The following is a 20,362-nucleotide window of genomic DNA, read 5'->3' as shown; positions in this document are numbered from 1 at the left end:
CAGGACTATTATTTTCAGAGTAACCCTCCCAATCCTGGTTACTCTTAAGAACACTGATCACTGGAAAATCAATAATCAATAAAGTCTCAGGAAAACCAAGACAAAAACATGAAGTGGTCAGTATCGATCAGTATTGATCAGTGATAGGCAGTAACAGCTTCTGCTCTTATTCCAGCGCTTCTCCCGACAACATCCACACAACATGGAGGACACGGTTCTACCCACAACATCCACACAACATGGAGGACACGGTTCTGTCGGTCCAGACTTTACAGCTGCAGCTCTGACTCAGCTACAGTAACATTATAATAACACAACAACAACACAACCACAAGTTAAAGGCAGAGAACTCAGGTAACGACAGGTGTTAACGAGGAAAACATCCAGACTGTTCACCTTACCTTCACACGGGGAAACAAACTGCGACACAACCGCTGGGTGAAAGTGAAAGTAAACTTTAAAGAGGAAGTGGAGGAGGGGGGGTCACTTCTGTAATCTGAGTAGACAGACTGGTGTTTTTACTGCTGTTTATTTCTACTACTGAACCATAAAGAGTTAAAACATTAATGATAATATCGATCTCCAGTCCGCCGCTTGTCAGTGACTCTGTGTCTGAACTCATCTCCAGTTTCCTCCAGGACGCTGCAGGACTCCATGAAGCGACACGAGGGGGCGACACCGCTCCGTGTGGTGGAAACATGACACCAGACAAACAGATGACGACACATCCGACTCAACACATCCATGATCCGACTACGGTTTGTTATGGAAAGTCTCCGGAGGAGGAGAAGACGTCTGAGAGACACTGATGGAGACAACAGAGAGTTTAAACTGAAATGTAAGTGCATTAAAAAAATATTTAAAAAAAAAAAACCTTCCTTTATTGCTCTTAGCGGTGAGCTCTAGCAATACATAACCTCCATCAGATTTTTAAGCAACCAGAAAGCGATTAAGACTGTTAATATATGTGAAAACTTGAACATTTTTTTGTAAACTTGTAAATTCCCCCTGGCGTATTATAATATAGATGTGCTTTAGGGGAGAACCGGGTCGTTTGACGCATATTTTTCTAATTCCCTCCCTGCACCGCGAGTATTTAATCCTAAGTAACCATACGTTTTTGTGAAAAAGATACACTTGTCTTCTAACATTATCCACCGTTTTTTTCTATTTTGGTGAAACGAATCGGGTGCGATCGGCAAATAAAGTGACATCGCGCATATTACCGCGTCGCAAGTCTGTCGGGACGGACGGTGCAGCCACGGGGGATGATCGCCGCGCGGCACGGCGTTCGACCCCCTTGAAGCGCCGTCCGACCCAGCGGCCGCGCCCACCGTCCCGCATGGTTGAATTAAACATCATTATCAAGCCACTAGGTCATCTAACGCTGATTGAGGCATAAGTAGAGTTCTCAGAGACAATTTTTATCTCTATTTTCAAATACGTTTATCATGATAATACTAACATTGTCTGAAATGACTCCAATCCTTACCCTTGTGTAGGTTGCATGTCCTCTCCATTTTCAGGTCAAACTGGAGCCAATTTGTTTCATTTGTTTATCATAGATGAGGGAATAACTGTTCTGATCATAGTTCTCTACCAACAGCCTTAGGTCATGGACTGACAAAATCACAGCCTTTATGCCAACAATAAAACATTCAGAGACAAATGGAGGTCCAAACTAAGATGATAAAAAACATCTTTTTATTCACATAAAAGTTGCTTGAACCTCTATAACGTATAAAAGGGCACCGTCACATTAAATGGGTTTCAAGTGCTTTTTTTCCTTTTCAAGTGACCTAATAGGCCACAACAAGTCTGTCCCCCACATAGTGCAAACATTCACAGGTGTGTGTGTGAGTGTGAGAGAGACAGGGAATGTAATGCACACTAAGGCAGAAGATAATGCACCATCTACAGGTTTCACCCCCCATAGTGCAGACATTAAACTGAGGTGCATGGGCACGGGTAAGTGTGCATAGTTCAAAGAGATAAAACATTCTTAAAACATTCTCTAAAACAAGTAGAAAATAATAAACTTATGCTCACTTTGTGTGTGATGTGATCTCTTTAAAGTGACCTGGACAAAGACACTATACAAACGCACCATTGACACATTGTAATTGCATATTCATATAAGAGTGCAAACATTAACTTTCAAGTCTTAATGTAAACAGTGAAATTGATTAATTTCTATAGCTTAAACCACTGGAAATTTTCAAAACGGTGAAACACCAAAAAAAAACAAGCTCCTTAAAGAAAATATGTAGATTGAACATTCAAATTCCTCTGTATTTTTACTTGACCTCAGCATTTTTGGGCATGCCCCTATGGAGATTGCAGATGTCATAAGAAAACAGTATGACCATATTAATACTATGGATAACAGCTTAGTCTAATCAAAATCCTCACATTTGTGGCACACGTAGCTTTGCTCTTGATCTGTGCATGCTTCATGTGCCCACTCATGACAGACAATGCACGCAACCCATACCTGAGGCCTACTCATATAATCACTCTCCCTGCAGACAGGGCATTCCAATTCACCCACTTCATCTTCAGGCTCAGCAATGACCGGTGTGGCAGGCGGCTTCTTGCTGGCCTTTGAAGGCCCAGCAGCAGATTTTCTGCCAGCTTTAGATGCCACTCCAGACTTTTTGACAGCTGCTTTAGGGGCAGCCTTGGGGAGGTTGAGCTTTCTTTTGGCTGTCGAGGCCCGTTTTTCTTCCTCCAAAGCTTCTTTTACTGGGGTATCTGTAAGGATAACAGAGCTCCTTTTTCTCCCTCGGTTCTGTGCCTTCCTAGGTCCAGCCTTTGGCAATGGTCGTGACGCCTCTGGGTTAAACGTGGTGGCCTCTGGAGTAGCGTTGCTTGGAGATGTGAGAGCTTGTCGCACAGCATGGACCTCAGCAATGACAACATGGCCGTTTGGAAGTGGAACTTCAGCCTGGGCTTCAATGGGAGCCTGAGCCACAGGCCTCTCTATCGGCTCTGCTGGTCTGGTCTGGTTGACCTCAGCGGCAGCTTTCTGCATACTTAGCAGCTGGGAGGAGATGGCCAGCAGCGTAGCATGCAGCTGTGCTGTGGCATTAGCCTGCTGGGTAGTGTGGTGAGTGGTGGTGGACTGCAGAGTAGCTTGTAGCTGATCGTTGGTTGTCTGCAGCAAGGCATGTACCTGAGCAGCAGCAATGAGAGGAGATGGGTGTGGTTGAGAAGCCAGTGGAGAGAGGGCAGCCTGGGCATCATGGACAGGAGTGGCAGCAGTGAGAGGAGATGCGTGTGCTTGAGCGGCCAGTGGAGAGAGGGCAGCCTGGACATCATGGACAGGAGTGGCAGCAGTGAGAGGAGATGCGTGTGCTTGAGAAGCCAGTGGAGAGAGGGCAGCCTGGACATCATGGACAGGAGTGGCAGCAGTGAGAGGAGATGCGTGTGCTTGAGCGGCCAGTGGAGAGAGGGCAGCCTGGACATCATGGACAGGAGTGGCAGCAGTGAGAGGAGATGCGTGTGCTTGAGCGGCCAGTGGAGAGAGGGCAGCCTGGACATCATGGACAGGAGTGGCGGCACTGGGAGGAGATGGGTGTGGTTGAGCAGCCAGTGGAGTAGCAGTATGGAGTTGGGCTTGGACAGGAGATGCGTGGACAGCAGTGGCACCATTGACAGGAGGCTCCTCCAGAACAGGTGTGAGCACCACCCATTCCTCACCAGCAGGAGCAGGCGGCACCACCCACTCCTCACAAGCAGGAGCAGGCAGCACCACCCACTCCTCACCAGCAGGAGCAGGCGGCACCACCCACTCCTCACCAGCAGGAGCAGCCGGTGCTGGCCTGTCGGTCACATAGCCAGGTGCAAAATCTGTGTCACCAAAGATGTTGGGGTTGAACGGGCAGATTCCGGCGCACCTAAAGCCAGCAGTGATGTTGGATGGAGTTGCTGCTAATGGAAGGGCTGTCTTTACGATCCCTGGGACAACATAGAAACAGAAAAAGGATAAAAGAAATTTCAGTTGTGTGTTGTTGTTTGTAGTTACTCTGTGTCAATTTGTTAGTTTTGTATAGTGTTGCTATATCATTGTGACTTTTGTTATTGTAGCTATTTCAGACCACTCATGTCAGTAGAGTCAGTGAACTGTATCAAGGTAGGCCAAATCTTAACATTACAAATCATCATACCAGGTAAATCGTAGATGGTCATAGGTTTGCCCGGATTCCTGGACATCCACTGGTCCATGGCGGTATTTATGTAGCGCTTTAACGGCCCATAGACACTGCGATCTAGAGGTTGCAGCTTGTGGGAGCAGTGTGGGGGGAAGGACAGCATTACCACACCATTGTCTCTGCAATAATCAATGCCCTCTACAGAGAGGTGGGACACATGATTATCCAGCAGGAGGAGGACTTTTGATTCCCTGCTAGCTCTTGTGTGACGCACAAAGTGCTTCAGGAAAATCAGAAAGTCCTTCTCCTGCATCCACCCTGAGCCACTGCAGGAGCCGATGCAGCCAGGGGGCCCCCCGAGCACAAAGTGCTCCTTGTAGTTTTTTCGGGGGAAAACAAAGTGGGGTGGGATGCTGTTTCCCTGGGCGTTTACAGCTAACGCCATTGTGACCAAAGTCCCTCTCTCGGCGGATGTCATGGCCCCAACCTGCTTCCTCCCTCTGCTGGCGATGACCTTGTCTGGTACCTTTTCCATCAACCAGAAAGAAAAGTCACATTAGGCTACACTGTGAAATATCTTTTTTATAATGTTGATGATGATCACAATAAACTAAACTAAGCTTAATACCTGGACGGTGACGGTGCTGGTCTCGTCGACGTTCCATATGTCCTTAGCCTCGAAAAGGTGTAGGTCGAGGACCTTAGAGTAGCAATGGGACAATAATCATTCTATATTAGTCTACTGTGACAACAACAACACACTATAACAAACACTCACAATAATCATATTGTGGAGATTTAAAATTATCGTGAAATAATGCTGGGACAAATTCAATTTTTTAGTTTCAAGCTGCTTATCTAATACCATGATACCTTGATATAATGCACTTGACAGTCTACAGTCTTTTTTTCCAACCCTACCAAATCTTTTGCCAAATCTTCCACCCAAGGATAATAGCAGCCAGGGATATTTTGATTATCAAAATAATCATAAATTATCTTGATATCCCTACCTTGGCCAGGTTCTGGAAGAACTTGGCGACGTTGACAGGATTGAAACTGGTGGCCCGGGAAAGGCTGGTGGGCTGAGGACGCCTAATGGAGAGCGCACTGTTGCGCTCCAGGAAGCCAGTCATCCAGTCCTTCCCTGCCATCCTTCTCACAGACCAGACCTCTGGGTAATTTAACTCATGCTCCCTTGCCAGCTGAAAGGCAAGCCTTCGAACCTGATGACATCAAAGGGGAATTAAAAGTATATTCAGGCTATGCATGAATCTAGATGTTTGCCTATAAACCTAATAGGCCTAGACCAACTGTATTTTCATAAGTTGCCAAAACTGAAATAAAAATATCAAAAGGGTCACTTAATAAACATTTTAATAAACTAAGCTATAGACCATGTAGCCTACAGATTTTAACAAAACATCCTATTAGCCTATATAGGCCTAATTCACTTGGACGATAAGGCAGTAGCCTAATGGAATAGTCCTGCTTAACATGGTTCATGAACCTGACCCAATATAACTTGTAGGCCAATTTATAAGTGCTGGTCATAATGCATGATCAACTCAGTGGAACAGCATTAAAACCAAGCCTAACATAGGTCCACTATGCTGCTTCACTGAGCTAATGCATTATGGCCAGCACTTAACATCATCTAATCTTACCTCCCTAGGACTGAAGCCATAATAAATATCAGCTGCCTTGAGGAGGTAGTCTGATAAAACAGCCTCCTTCTCCTTCGAGAAGACTTTATTATGGGCCTTATAGCCTGGAAGCGGTGCGTCAGGGTCCTCTCTCTTCCTCTTCATGAAGCGTCTCAGTGTTGTCTCTGAGACGCCATGGACTTTTGCCGCACCACGCACAGACTGCCCGTCTAAAACGGCCTGATATGCTTGGGGAAAGGCATCAGGGTGGTAGATACCTCTGGAGGTCTTTCTCACTCTAATCCTGGGCATCTCCTGCAGACAACGGCAACATATATAGGCATTTACGCTGCGCCACGCATGCATTACGCAGCATGCAGCGTTCGTCCCTCTCCTGCCTCCCCCTACGTTTAGCTCACTAGCAAAAAGGCTAATGAATGTTTTTCAATGTAAACTTCACTGAGCGATAGCCAACAGATTAGCCTAACAGATAAAACCCATGAACAGTCGGCACCAAATACACACAGTCGTGCAAACGGAAAATACTCAAACATGATAAATCTTACTTACAGGACTGGAAAACAAACAAAACGCTGTATCTCCGTGGTTTCTTCATGAAACTGGATGAAAGTTTGTCTCCCGGAATTTCGCGCGGCGAGGAAAATAGTGACGTCACCGGAAATCAATTTACTTCCTGTGCACTAGGCTAAATGGTCCGACTTGCAACCGTCCCTCTGCAGCGTTCGTCCCGGCTTTCCCCTATATATTGCATATTATTTTGAAAAAATGTTTTGTAATGTGAAACAAAGTTTTGAATAAAAAAAAAGTGATGTGAGTATTTAAAATAAGTAGGCTATTCAAGTACATAGGATATTTCATAAAGTGCAAAGTGACAGGTAGAGTGCCTATCTAAAGTGTGCAGGGATGTTCTGGGTATTTAAAATAAATCAAATACATTCAAGTACATAGGATTTCACATAAAGTGCTCATTGTTCAGTGACAATAATATGTAGGAGAGGAGAAGGGACCTGAGTGGAGCTCCACAGGGATGGAGCTACCCACCAAGGTTGTGACAGCGTCACCTTGATATGAAATAAAATGTACAGTGTGCAGACAAAGGTTTAAAAGAAAAGTGCACTTGGTTGCCTGATGTGTGATGTGGTCTGTAAACTAAATGGGTAGTGTGGGTGCCTTGAAATTATTAAAAATAATAATAGAAAAATTGATGGGCCGAGGGGATAAAGGGAGGATGTGACGTGGACCGGGGGGAGGAGAACACCTGGTGAGGGTCGGAGGAGATGGTGGACGGCTGGCGGTAGATGGGGGAGAGCGGTGTAACTTAGACTGCGTAGTATCGGACGGAGCCGAGACACGGACTAAGCAATAGCCGCCAGTTGAGTTTCCCTCCTGGTCCGGCGGAGTCCAGTCGAGTTTCCCTCCTGGTCCGGCGGAGTCCAGTCGAGTTTCCCTCCTGGTCTGGCGGAGTCCAGTCGAGTTTCCCTCCTGGTCTGGCGGAAGCCAGTCGAGTTTCCCTCCTGGTTAACTCTGTTCCCGGTGGACTGACACACAGGACCGCGGGTAAACGGGGTGAGACCGACTCTTTTTGTTTGTTTGTTTTTCCTCCGGCGCACGAGCCGCTCGGCGCTGTAGCCTATTGTTCCTGAGTGTCGGAAAGTTTGTGACGTGTTGTGGACATATTTATCGTGAACCATTCGGTTCAATAAGTGATATTTCGTTTGGGGGGGTTATTTACTTAATTTACAAAGTGTAAAGACCGGGGTTTTTTTCGCACATTGTATGTAATTAATTTATTTTGGTGATCATTTTGCGCTCAGAGTGGCCGAGCTGGGAAAGCCCGTCTAAATTAAAAGAGACGCCGGTCTTTATGTTAAATTGCACCACGGTGATGTTTCGTTTGTTTAATTTTTTACATGAAATCTATTTTTCCATGAACCCCTTGGATAGCTAATGTTCAGCCCAGAACAAGGCTGCGCGTTACAGATGGTGGCCAGTATGGGGAATTGAAATAGATAACGTGTTTGAAGTGAATTAAATGAAGGAGCGCTTTCGTTGGGGAAATATTGTAAACTGTGTATGAAAAGCTTTTGTGTTTGGGAGTAACGGTGTGTGAAATATTCATACATGCTGGTTAATTAGTGACATACTGTTGACATACTTTTGCCGAAAATTGTTTATAAATAAGTGTGTTCTTTAAGATAAATTTTACTGATGGCTACTGAAGAGAATCTGCCCCTGGTTGAAATTGATGCCGGCAGTCAGGCTGCCAGTGAGGGCACACGGGCGTCTACTCCCACATCGGTGCATGAAGCCTCAGATCAGCACCATGAGAATAGGGGAGATGAGTGGGTTACCAGGCGAAATCCTGTGGGGGAGATAACATCCCTGATTAGCTCACTGTATCTGTCTGAGCCGGACCCTGAAGAGGGTGTGGAGGAGGGAGAAAGCACCTCTTACCTTGGTCTGCCTGCCATCTCTACCCTTGGGGAGGAGCTAAAGACAGTAATTGATAAGGTGCACATTTTGGAAGAAGATTTTCGCGACTCAGTCACTAGCACCTTGAACAGAGAGGACAGCATCAGGGGCTATGTGGACACAAACATTGAACAGTTGGAGCATCGGGTGATGAGCACTCTCAAGCAGTTTGAGGTCCAGCTAGTGGAGTGTTTGCAGAGGAGGGATGAGAAGTGGAGTGCAGAGATTCAGCAGTTGAAGCGTGTAAGTCGCACAGCGGTCCCCGCATCCCTCTTCGGAGCTAGGGGCCCCGTACCAGCCCCGGGACGCTCCACTCCAGACCCCAACGCCATTGGGGGGTCGCGGGCTCCAACCACCAGCGACGCAGCTTCTCTGAGCCATGAACAGCCCCGCCACGTGGCCTATCATGGTCAGCTTCCATCCCTTAATGTCACTTTTGACAGCGGACTTCCTCTTATGTCTCCTCCAGCCTTCGGTGCTGCCTCCCTCAGTGAGCCACTAGAGCCCCTTAGGAGCTCGAATGGGACAGAGACACAGTCTCAGGCCCCAACCTCTGGTCTAACGCCACCGGCCATGTTTCAGTCAGGCTTGGAGGGGATGGATATCACTGCTCCTTTCAGCGCGTCCCCCAGCAAGGTCACTGGAGCGGCAGTGGTGTATTCAAAACCTGCTGTTCACATCGACTTTCCCTCATTCTGCGGGTCTCGGGAGGTAGCCGATGCTCTAAACTTCATTGATCAATGTGAGACCTTTCTTGCGGTACGGCCGTTGAGTGATGCAGAGCTAGTTGGTGCCTTATCCAGTGTGCTTAAAGGGCCGGCCCATAGTTGGTGGAGTGTAGCCAAAAGTAAGGTCCATAGTTGGGTGGAGTTCAAGGAGGCGTTTCAGGCCGCCTTCCTTCCTCCTGACTACCTCGCAGAGGTCGAAGAGAAGCTCAGGGATATGGTGCAGCTGCCTGAACAGTGTGTGAGAGATTTTGCCTATGACTATCGTGCACTCTGTTTACGGTGGAAGCCTGAAATCTCTGAAACTGAGTTAGTGAGGAAAATCCTCAATAACTGCAACCCCAGAATTGCTGGGTGCCTCCGGGGCACCGTCACCACCGTGGAGCAGCTGGTTTCCGTGGGCACGTTGGTGGAGAAGGACTGCACGGCTGCTAAGGAGTATTGGGGAAAGGTGGACCAACAGAAAGCAAAAGGGAGAATGGCAAAAAAGCCACCAGAGAAGTGGACGTCAAAGAAGCCTGCGGATGTGGTGACTGTGGTGCGGCGTGGAAAAGAGAAAACCTCATCTCTTCTGCATGTGCCGATAGAGGTGAGAGGAAGACAGTGTCAGGCTGTTTTTGATACCGCCTGTACTTACTCTCTGATGAGGCATAGCCAGTGGGTACAGGTGGCGCAAGAGGGGGAACAACTGAGGCCAAGTGAGAACCAAAGCTTTGCCCTGGCTGATGGAAAGACCTGCCATGGAGCCCTTGGCAAAATTCAGTTGCTGTACAACTGGCATGACATGATGTGGTCGATAGAGACATACATAATAGCGGATGACAACTTGGCGTTCCCTATCATCCTAGGTTTAGATTTTCTCACCAAGACCTCCACCATTATAAATCTGGGTGATCTAACGTATGGAGTGAAGGGGCCGAGAGGGTACACGTTCTATTCTTTCCTCTCTCAGAACCCTGGAAAACCGAGCCCACAGGTCAGTGTGAGTCTCATCATGGCACTCCCTCTCCCAGGGGTGAGTACCAGCCAGATCGACCCTGTTCTGGATTTTTCCAGTTACCCCCTGGAAATCCGAGAGCTTTTCAAGGCCTGGCCAAAGGTGTGTTCAGGAAAGTTAGGGGCAACCACTGTGGAAGAGCATCGGATCTTTGTTACTGATAACGTGCCAGTACGCTGTAGAGCGTATAGGGTGTCTCCCTACAAACGCCAAATTATTATTGACCATGTGGAGCAGATGCTCAAAGATGGCATCATAGAACCCTCCCAGTCCGCTTGGGCCTCACCTGTGGTCCTGGTTCCAAAGCCTGACAAGTCCATGAGGTTCTGTGTGGATTTTCGGCCTCTGAACGCCAAGACGCACCAGGACGCCTACCCCATGCCCATCATCCATGATTTGTTGGAGTCAATGCACGGGGCTGCTATTTTCAGCACCCTGGATTTAAAGTCCGGATACTGGCAGGTGGCGATGGCGGAAGAGAGTAAAGCCAAGACGGCGGTCATTACCCCCATTGGCCTCTACCAGTTTAAGTGCATGCCGTTTGGATTGAAAAATGCCGGGGCTACATTCCAGCGCCTTATGGAGAAGGTGCTGGGGGTCCTCAGAGGAAGAATCTGTTTTGTGTACATTGACGATGTCATCGTTTTTTCTCCCACAACAGAACAGCACCTGAAGGATCTCAATGATGTCATGGAGAAGCTAAGTGAGGCCAATCTGACCCTGAATCTCAAAAAGTGCAATTTCCTCTGTAGTGAACTTAAGTTTCTCGGTCATGTTGTCTCGGAGAAAGGCGTGCGGGTGGATCCCGAAAAGACGTTGGCAGTGACCGCCTATCCGACACCTACCAACATCAAGGCCCTGCAACGCTTCCTGGGACTCGTCGGATGGTATCACAAATTTATATCCCATTTTGCTAACCTTGCCGCTCCCCTGCATCGTCTGACGAGGAAGGAGGTGGAGTGGACCTGGACGGAAGAATGCCAGCAGAGCTTTGAACAGTTGAAGCAGGCCTTGGTGAGTGCTCCTATCCTTACTCAGCCTGACCACGGACTTCCGTTTGAGGTGCACACCGATGCCAGTGAGGTTGGGCTGGGGGCGGTGTTGGTGCAAGTCGCTGAGGAAGGGGAGAAGGTGGTTGCTTACGCGTCTAGGGGGTTGCGAGGAGCGGAATGCAACTATTCTACCTCCGAGAAGGAGTGCCTGGCCGTTGTCTGGGCGGTTGAGAAATGGCGACATTATTTGGAGGGAAAGGAGTTCTCTGTTTATACAGATCATGCGGCCCTGACCTGGGCTTTCAACTGCCCTAAAACATCCTCCAGGCTGACACGATGGATCTTGAGGCTCCAGCAGTTTCAATTTAGGGTCCAGTATCGAAAAGGGTTACAAAATATTGTCCCAGATGCCCTGTCGAGGGCTGTATCAGAGCAAAATGCCCCTGCAGCCTGGGTGGCATTAAATACTTCCCCTTCTCCCTCCGATCTCCCGACTTCACTGGCGGAGATAAGAGAAGCTCAGGAAAAGGATCCTGAGATCTTGGAGAGGGTAAAGCAGGTCGCGTCCACCACGAGTAGACCCGGAAGGGTGGGGTTTACATTGGTACAGGGCCTGCTGTACCGGAAGTCGCCTGTAAAAGAGGGAGGTGAGAAATTCCAACTAGTGGTACCAAAAGCCCTCGTACCCAGTTTCCTGGAGTATTTTCATGGCCATCCCTTAAGCGGCCATCTGGGCAGACTAAAGACCCTGATTAGGGTCCTTGACGTAGCTTGGTGGTCGACGGTTCGGAAAGATGTCTGGAATCATGTCAGGAACTGCCAGACCTGCCAGCTATACAAGGCTGACAACCAAAAGCCAGCCGGATTCATGCAGCCCACCACAGTCGAAGGTCCATGGGAGAAGCTTGGTATGGACCTTATGGGACCATTCCCTCGCAGTAAGAAGGGCAATAAGTTCCTTTTGGTGATTGTGGATTACTTCACAAAGTGGGTTGAAATGTTTCCCCTCAAAGACAGCAAATCCCCTCGCATCATCCCCATCCTCAAGGATGAGATTTTTACCCGGTTCGGAGTCCCGCAGGAGCTGGTGACGGATCGGGGGCCTCAGTTCATTGGCCATGAGATGGCTAACCTCTGTAAGACCTGGGGGGTGACACAGAAGTTCACTACCAGTTATCATCCTCAGGCCAATCTAACAGAACGTTCTAATAGAACCATCAAAACCATGATTGCCTCTTATGTTGGGGACCATCATGACAAATGGGATCAGTGGATCCGAGAGTTTCGCTTTGCCATCAACGCCGCCCAGCATGAGACTACGGGTAGATCTCCCGCAGAGCTGGCTCTGGGAAGAGCCCTCAAAGGCCCGTTGGAGCGATTGATTGGTTCACCACCTTCGCCCCAGCAGTCGCCCTACCAGCTCCTGGAGAGGCAAAAGGAGATGGCTGAGGAGGTGAAAAGGCGAGTGGGAGTGTGTCAGGCCAGACAAGCCAGGTATTATAATACCCGGAGGAGAGGTGTACAACTCCTCCTGGGAGACCAGGTCTGGGTCCGCACACACCCACTTTCCAAGGCATCAGACGGATTCTCATCCAAGCTTGCGCCTAAATGGTCAGGTCCAGCGACAGTGGTGAGAAAGTTAGGCCCCATAAACTACCTGATACAGGCGAACGACCAGAGTAAGAGGGTAGACACAGTCAACGTGGTCAACCTGAAACCCTTTTTCGGGGTTCAGCCTCCGATACCTCCGGCTGGGGGGGGGGGATCTGTGACAGCGTCACCTTGATATGAAATAAAATGTACAGTGTGCAGACAAAGGTTTAAAAGAAAAGTGCACTTGGTTGCCTGATGTGTGATGTGGTCTGTAAACTAAATGGGTAGTGTGGGTGCCTTGAAATTATTAAAAATAATAATAGAAAAATTGATGGGCCGAGGGGATAAAGGGAGGATGTGACGTGGACCGGGGGGAGGAGAACACCTGGTGAGGGTCGGAGGAGATGGTGGACGGCTGGCGGTAGATGGGGGAGAGCGGTGTAACTTAGACTGCGTAGTATCGGACGGAGCCGAGACACGGACTAAGCAATAGCCGCCAGTTGAGTTTCCCTCCTGGTCCGGCGGAGTCCAGTCGAGTTTCCCTCCTGGTCCGGCGGAGTCCAGTCGAGTTTCCCTCCTGGTCTGGCGGAGTCCAGTCGAGTTTCCCTCCTGGTCTGGCGGAAGCCAGTCGAGTTTCCCTCCTGGTTAACTCTGTTCCCGGTGGACTGACACACAGGACCGCGGGTAAACGGGGTGAGACCGACTCTTTTTGTTTGTTTGTTTTTCCTCCGGCGCACGAGCCGCTCGGCGCTGTAGCCTATTGTTCCTGAGTGTCGGAAAGTTTGTGACGTGTTGTGGACATATTTATCGTGAACCATTCGGTTCAATAAGTGATATTTCGTTTGGGGGGGTTATTTACTTAATTTACAAAGTGTAAAGACCGGGGTTTTTTTCGCACATTGTATGTAATTAATTTATTTTGGTGATCATTTTGCGCTCAGAGTGGCCGAGCTGGGAAAGCCCGTCTAAATTAAAAGAGACGCCGGTCTTTATGTTAAATTGCACCACGGTGACGTTTCGTTTGTTTAATTTTTTACATGAAATCTATTTTTCCATGAACCCCTTGGATAGCTAATGTTCAGCCCAGAACAAGGCTGCGCGTTACAAGGTGACCTAATGCAGTTCCAGTTTGATGCTGGCACTGCGTTGTCAGGTTGAGAATGCCCAGTAGGGACGAGGCCAGAGGTGGGTAGAGCAGCCAAAAACTCTACTCAAGTAAGAGTAGAGTTACTTTAGAATAATGTTACTCAAGTAAAAGTAAAAAGTAGCCATTCAAACATTTACTTGAGAAAGAGTAGAAAGTAGGCTACTTGGTGAAAAATCTACTCAAGTACTGAGTAACTGCTGAGTAACCTCTGATTTGTTCCTTTAATGATCAGCGCGTAAATGTAGGCCTCATCAAATACACAAAAATATAATAGCAATGAAAAAATCCAGTTATTGCCAAAGAACAACATTTAACAACTAAAACAATAGCCTAAATGACTTTTTTTCTTTTTTTTTTTACAAAGTAACATAAATGAAGACAAATTCAGCCACAATAACTTACATAGGCCTATCTCTGAAAGATCTATGAACTGTCCATTAGCTCTTTGTGTGCACAATATAGCCTACTCAAGTAAAAGTAACAAGTATGCTGCATTGAAACTACTCTTAGAAGTACAATTTATCCAAAAAGTTACTCAAGTAAATGTAACAGAGTAAATGTAGCGTGTTACTACCCACCTCTGGACGAGGCTGCCCACCAGGGTCTCATCCCTACTGGTACCTACTGGTCTCCTATGTACAGGGGTCCACGACTGCTGACTCACAATCCAGTTTCTGACCTTACGAGTAAAACAGAGGTAGTCACACTGCAAAAACTCTAATATTTTACCAAGAATATTTCTCTTATTTCTAGTCAAAATGTCATTTCTAGTCAAAACAAATCTCATTATACTTAAAAAGTAGCTTGTTTTAGACACTTTTTACTTCTTTCAAGCTGATTTTCACTTGAAATAAGTAGAAAAATCTGATAGTGGAGCAACTTTTTCTTTCTTATTACAAGCACAAAAAACTTACTTTCACTGGCAGATTTTTCTACTTATTTCAAGTGAATATTTGTTTGAAACAAGTGAAAATGATCTAAAAACAAGTTAATGTTTAGGTGATGAGTCTTATTTTAAATGGAAAGAGATTAGGTTTGACTAGAAATGAGACATTTTGACAAGAAAAAGGACAAATATTCTCAGAAAGATTTAGAGTTTTTGCAGTGCAGTGGTGTGTTTGAGGTGCTCTGGACGTCTGTTCCATTCACTGATGGTTTTGCTGGTGTGTTAAAGTGTTGTTAGTGTGTTAGCTAACAGTAGCTGTATAGACCTGAGCAGGTGCTACATCTCCGAGAGCTTCTTCTTCCTCTTCTTCTTCTTCCTGACTGTGACTGTGAAGCTGCTGAAGCTCAGAGCTGCTGTCTGTGACTCCACAGGAGGAGGGGATGCCACCTTTAGCTGGAGCAGAGCTGGTCCACACCCCGCTGCAGCTCTATCCATATCTCCTGAGGTGCTGCAGGCTGCTGCCCAACACGGCCATGCAGCAACACTATCCACACGCCGTACGACAGGTGAGGTGGTGAGGTGCTCAGGTACACACACACACACACACACACACACACACACACACACACACACACACACACACACACACACACACACACACACACACTATACTTTATTGCAGAATTCAAGTTCATATTCCAGCACATATCTTATCAGTCACTGGCACGTTCCTGCAACATTTATGACATTTTTTAAAACATTTTTTAGTGTGTGTGTGTGTGTGTGAAAAACATCAAAGAAAAAAGTGAAAAATAGATGGATTCAAAAAAAAAAAGAATAAAAAATAAATATATATAATTTTAAGGGGAATATTAATAATAAAGGGGGGGGGGGACAAAGACAGTTGGGAAAAAAAAAGAAAAAAGGGCATAAGATAGAAACAAAAATTGCAATATATACATACATAGATTTGTTCTCTTCAGAAATCTAATAAACCTTTCTTCAGAGCTGAAAACATCCGTTTATTTATTTATATAATCAAACCACTTATTCCATCTCTTCAGACATTCTGGTTCTTGTTTTCCGACTCTGTATGTCATTTTTTCCATTTCCAGAATACTGTTTACAGTTAATTTCCAGTTGTTAAAAGAAGGTGAGATAGATTTTTGCCAATTTCTTGTGATTTGTTTCAAAGCTGTTATTCTAAGTATTCTGTATAAATATTTGTCTTTTTCTGTTGTAAGTTCGGCTGGTGTTATTCCTAAAACTATACATTTCGGTTCCAGTGTTTTTTTAAACTGGAAAATTGAAAAGAAAGATTCCATAATTTTTTTCCAAAAAGGTTTTAGTGATGGACAAAATAGAAAATATGTGAGTGGTTCGCATGGTGCTCCCCACAATTTGGCCAACAGTCTGAGGTAATGGATGTTGTGAATTTAGACTGTATGTTTGGAGTAATGAAAAAACGTGTGTACCGTATACCTTCCATGATAATTCCCTCCAATATCCAGAACTTGTTGTTTTGTGTATTGTGCTATAAGCATTTTTCCAATCGTCGTCTTCTATTTGTACTTGATTGATCTTGATTCCACTTTGTCCTAATTAGGTCTTGTGTTTCTTCACTGTCTCCTAGTATTTTATATATTTTTGAGAGCGTATTCTTGATATCTAAATTATAATTTTTTATCATAAAAGTTATTAATTGATGTTGTTCGTGCTCGACTCTCTCTAGTGACGGTTTCTGAGCTGAGGATGCAGAGAGAAGCTGGATGGAGCTGCAGACTGGTTAGATGGACAGTCTGATGATGTCACATGTTTAGTGTTGAGTTTAGATTTGATGATCCTGAATTGATTGATTGATTTGATCCTGATCAGATGTTGTTAGTGTTCAGTGAGTTTGTCGTTTGTTTTCCTGTTTGTTCTTTGTGTTTTTATTTCATTTCTCCACGTCGGGGCACCAGAGAATAAATATGTGGGGCTCCGGTGGGAGGGAGGAGTCACTATTGTCACTGTCATTTCATCTTCAACATCATGTGGAGGAAAACATTAAAGGACCATTCCGGGCAAATTCACCTCAGGGCTGTATGTTCCTAACATTTTAGGTCTAACAGAAGGAATCTGAAGGTTTTCAGTTTAATGTCTCCTGTTTTGCGGTAGTTGTGTCTGTCCCCGCGTCGCCACGGCAACGATGAATGGGAGCGGATTGAAGTTCTGCTGTTTAGGCTGTTTCCATCCCTCAAAGCCACAGACAGCGTCAGATGGAGACTCAAACATGCAGCCAGAAGTTTATTTACTTCAACAAGCCGACATGTTTGTAAAAACTAGATCTAATTCAAAGTCTGGCGGAGTCGAGACCCAAGTTGACGCTCGGTGTGTTCAGGTGCAGTGGGAAGCTCCCGTTTGTGTCAGAAACACAGGAATATCAACTCTGGACTTGAAGCTTGAAGTAAATAAACTTCTGGCTGCATGTTTGAGTCTCCATCTGACGCTGTCTGTGGCTTTGAGGGATGGAAACAGCCTAAGCAGCAGAACTTCAATCCGCTCCCATTCATCGTTGCCGTGGCAACGCGGGGACAGACCATAACTACCGCAAAACAGGAGACATTAAACTGAAAACCTTCAGATTCCTTCTTTTAGACCTGAAATGTTAAGAACATACAGCCCAGAGTGAAATTGTCCTTTAAAGTAACAGTGATGATGATGATGATGATGATGATGATGATGATGATGATGATGATGATGATGATGATGATGATGATGATGATGATGATGATGATGATGTCACTACAGGTTATTATCCATGAGGGAGGTTTGATTGACAGCCAGCAGTAGTAAACACACGTCAACAAACACAAACTGTTGCAGCTGTTTATTTATTCATTGTTTGTATTTAGTGTTGTTTACTTTAATATTTAGTTTAGATTTGATTTTCCTGAATTGATTTATTTGATTTAACTCTGATCAGATTCTGTTTTATTTGTAGTTAAAACTGGACTTTGCATGGTCATGATGTTTCTCTCAGCTGTCTACACCACGACCCATGGTGCAGCAGTGGCCCTTTGATTCTTTAGGGTTTAAAGTTTGATTTGAAGCTTTTCTTAGTTTCCACAAACAGCCACTACAATGACTGATCGCCTGTCTGATCTCCTCAGGTCCCTGCTGCTGCTGCTGCTGCTGCTGCTGCTGCTGCTGCTGCTGCTGCTGCTGCTGCTGCTGCTGCTGCTGCATTCACACATTCACACACAGATCAGGAAAACCTGAGAAAATCCAGGATTAAGTCTGAAACTGAGGATTATTTTCATTATTATCAGTTATTCTCGTCCAAAACGTCCAATTCTTCCATTCAGATTTTAAAAATGAAGGAAAGAAACACAGTGGAAAAACTCAAACCAGAGAAATAATAATGATAATCATGATGATAATATTATTAATAAAGTGTCCTGATTGATGAGTTTGTGTTTCCAGGGTTACACCAGTCACTCAGATGAGGACGACCCAGAGAGGATCCAGATGATCATCCAGAGAGCGATAACAGACGCTGACTGGATTCTAGATAAAGTGAGTTTATTATTAATAATAATAATAATAATAATATTGTCAGCAACACACGTCAGTCTGTCCTCTCTGTGGTTGCAGTACACCAAGAAGAAGTGAGGAGAAGGAGGCAGCAGCTGCTCACATCAACTATGAAGCTCATTGTTTCTATCAGATAAATATTCATATCAGTGTAAAAACTGTTCAGACTGAAATGTGATTTAGTGACGTTTGATATTTTTAAATAAAGTTGTTCTCGCTGACTGTGGCTCCTTGGTCTCATTGACAGTGTGAGGACAGAGGTTATTCAACATGAGGGTTGACACTTTTATTATTAAATGGTTTTATTGGTTCTTAACAAACAGGACACAACAAGTCAGGGTAAACGTCTCTCTCAGCCTCTTCACGTTATATGTAGAGGGCGGGAAAAAAGAGCCTCTCATTAGTAGGATGTTATACACACACACCTTATTTTTTATTTTCTTCTTTCTCTTTATCTTCATTTATTTCAGTTACATCCTGAGTCAGACTCCCATACAGGTCATTTTGTTGTCATTCCACTTTGTGACCATAGGTGGCGCTGTGATACCAGGTTCAGTGAGAAACTCCTGACTCAAGCCCATCCTATTCCCATACACTAGGAGGCAGAATAAAATGGTGTTTGAGACAGTCAGACACTTTCTTACTGTTCCACAGGTATGTAAAACGTGAAAAACAACTTAAAAATTGTGACTTTTGAGGTCACGTCAATGTATTTAGAATGGTTTGATAACTTTGGTGTATTTGTCAATGCAGCCACTGTATTCTCACACTTGTTTGTGTTATTAGGGTCCGGGCAGCTAAGCTGCCGGGACACTATTGTATTCCTAGGAATTCTTCTTCTTCTTCTTCTTCTTCTTCTTCTTCTTCTTCTTCTTCTTCTTCTTCTTTCTTTCTTTCTTCTTCTTCCAAGGAAGTCATACTTCCCATGGGCGAAAACTCACCAAACTTTGCACAAAGGTTCAGTCCCATGCCAGATGCACTCAACTCCAAGGACATGTGCCCCCCCCTCCCAGGGGGGGCACAATAAGCGTTTAAATTTAAAAACTTTAAAAATTCCTACCAAACCAGCGGTAGATGCTACAGTGTTGAAACTTCACCACAATGTAGCCTCAATACTGCTGAAACTTTTGTCCACTTAAACTTATTACAAATTATGAAGTCCATCACTCTGTTTTTTTCAATAACTGTAAAACTTTTAAAATGTATCTCCTCCCACAATTTTTGCTCAATTGACACCAAACTTGCTACAGAGCATCTCCAGACCGATTTTTGATTAAGCAAAAATTGAGCCTACAGTGCATGAAAACGTTTGACTGTAAACAGTACTGTAAACATATACCATCAAATTCTTGCTAAATACATTTTCAAACTTCCTGAAAAAAAATGAGAATATTCTGGAGTCATGGTTGATGAAGTTTAGCAAATATCAGAATTTTAATTCAAAAACTGAATTTTCTAGAACATTTTGAATTCTGCTCTCATGGGAACAACTGCAGTCAATGTGAGAGTGGAATTTATAAACATCATATTTTCTCTTATGAAGCAAAACACGTATCATTAAAAACAAATCACCAACATTTCCATGCTGTCAAGATGCAATTTATGTATTATCAGATTTTTGTTTAGATGACTGAATTATTGACATTTTGACCATTTCATCACAACAGCTGCCCGGGCACTGACTCACCTGAGTGGATAAATGAAGCTACACAGCAGGTCTCACTACCAGCCAATTAGCTCAGCGAGTTAAGAGCTGGTTCTTGGTGTCAGAGATTGTGAGTTCGAGACCCAGCAAGGGTGATGATGACGATGATGATCCAAATAGCTTGGACTGGACCATGTGCGAAAGCTCTTAACATCTTAGACTCATAGTAGATGTTTGACAAATACATATCATTATTTTACCTCAAAAACTGATTTTTCTTTTTACTGTGGTTTCAAATCTGCCTGCGCGACAGTGAATGGCTTACTCACTTTGTGAAGCCACTGTTAAATGCCACTTGTCAAGTAGCTCAGTGCGATAGACAACAGTCTTTGGTTCCCGAGGGTGTGGGTTCAATCCTCAACTAATGCAAATTGAACATTATAAGGTCAACTGTTTTGTCTTCCTATTCTCCTGTTTGTTGCTCAGAATTGCCTAAATTTGCCCAAAA

General features: G+C 45.1%; 4 protein-coding genes across 5 annotated transcripts in view; 1 reads left to right on the top strand and 3 right to left on the bottom strand.

Annotated features, from left to right (window-relative positions):
* The window catches only part of LOC146975187 (protein NLRC3-like), a 145,525-nt gene that overhangs the window by 50,739 nt on the left and 74,424 nt on the right, over positions 1-20,362 (bottom strand). The window lies entirely within an intron of this gene.
* Positions 1-20,362, bottom strand: part of LOC146975188 (stonustoxin subunit alpha-like) — a 101,628-nt gene that overhangs the window by 21,226 nt on the left and 60,040 nt on the right. The window lies entirely within an intron of this gene.
* Positions 556-18,427, top strand: LOC146975191 (LYR motif-containing protein 9-like). 2 transcript variants are annotated; one of them, XM_085794364.1, is made up of 4 exons: positions 556-838; positions 15,065-15,199; positions 18,099-18,191; positions 18,270-18,427. In XM_085794364.1, the coding sequence occupies exons 2-4, from the start codon at positions 15,074-15,076 to the stop codon at positions 18,285-18,287; spliced, it is 237 nt and encodes a 78-aa protein (XP_085650490.1). In that variant the 5' UTR covers positions 556-838; positions 15,065-15,073; the 3' UTR covers positions 18,288-18,427. The 2 variants fall into 2 exon arrangements, with proteins under 2 accessions (XP_085650490.1, XP_085650489.1); XM_085794363.1 differs by having other exon boundaries at positions 795-838; positions 15,028-15,199.
* LOC146975192 (uncharacterized) lies at positions 2,110-6,556 on the bottom strand. Its single transcript, XM_085794566.1, has 6 exons — positions 6,371-6,556; positions 5,168-5,380; positions 4,783-4,854; positions 4,170-4,680; positions 3,551-3,960; positions 2,110-3,175 (listed from the first exon to the last, which is right to left on the bottom strand). The coding sequence occupies exons 2-6, from the start codon at positions 5,306-5,308 to the stop codon at positions 2,396-2,398; spliced, it is 1,914 nt and encodes a 637-aa protein (XP_085650692.1). The 5' UTR covers positions 5,309-5,380; positions 6,371-6,556; the 3' UTR covers positions 2,110-2,395.

This window comes from Trachurus japonicus, chromosome 13, assembly GCF_045865225.1.
Source record: "Trachurus japonicus isolate A0001 chromosome 13, Traja_1.0".
Classification (NCBI taxonomy): domain Eukaryota; kingdom Metazoa; phylum Chordata; class Actinopteri; order Carangiformes; family Carangidae; genus Trachurus; species Trachurus japonicus.
The sequence above is the reverse complement of the archived record's forward strand: the minus strand, read 5'-3'. Positions and strand labels throughout refer to the sequence as shown.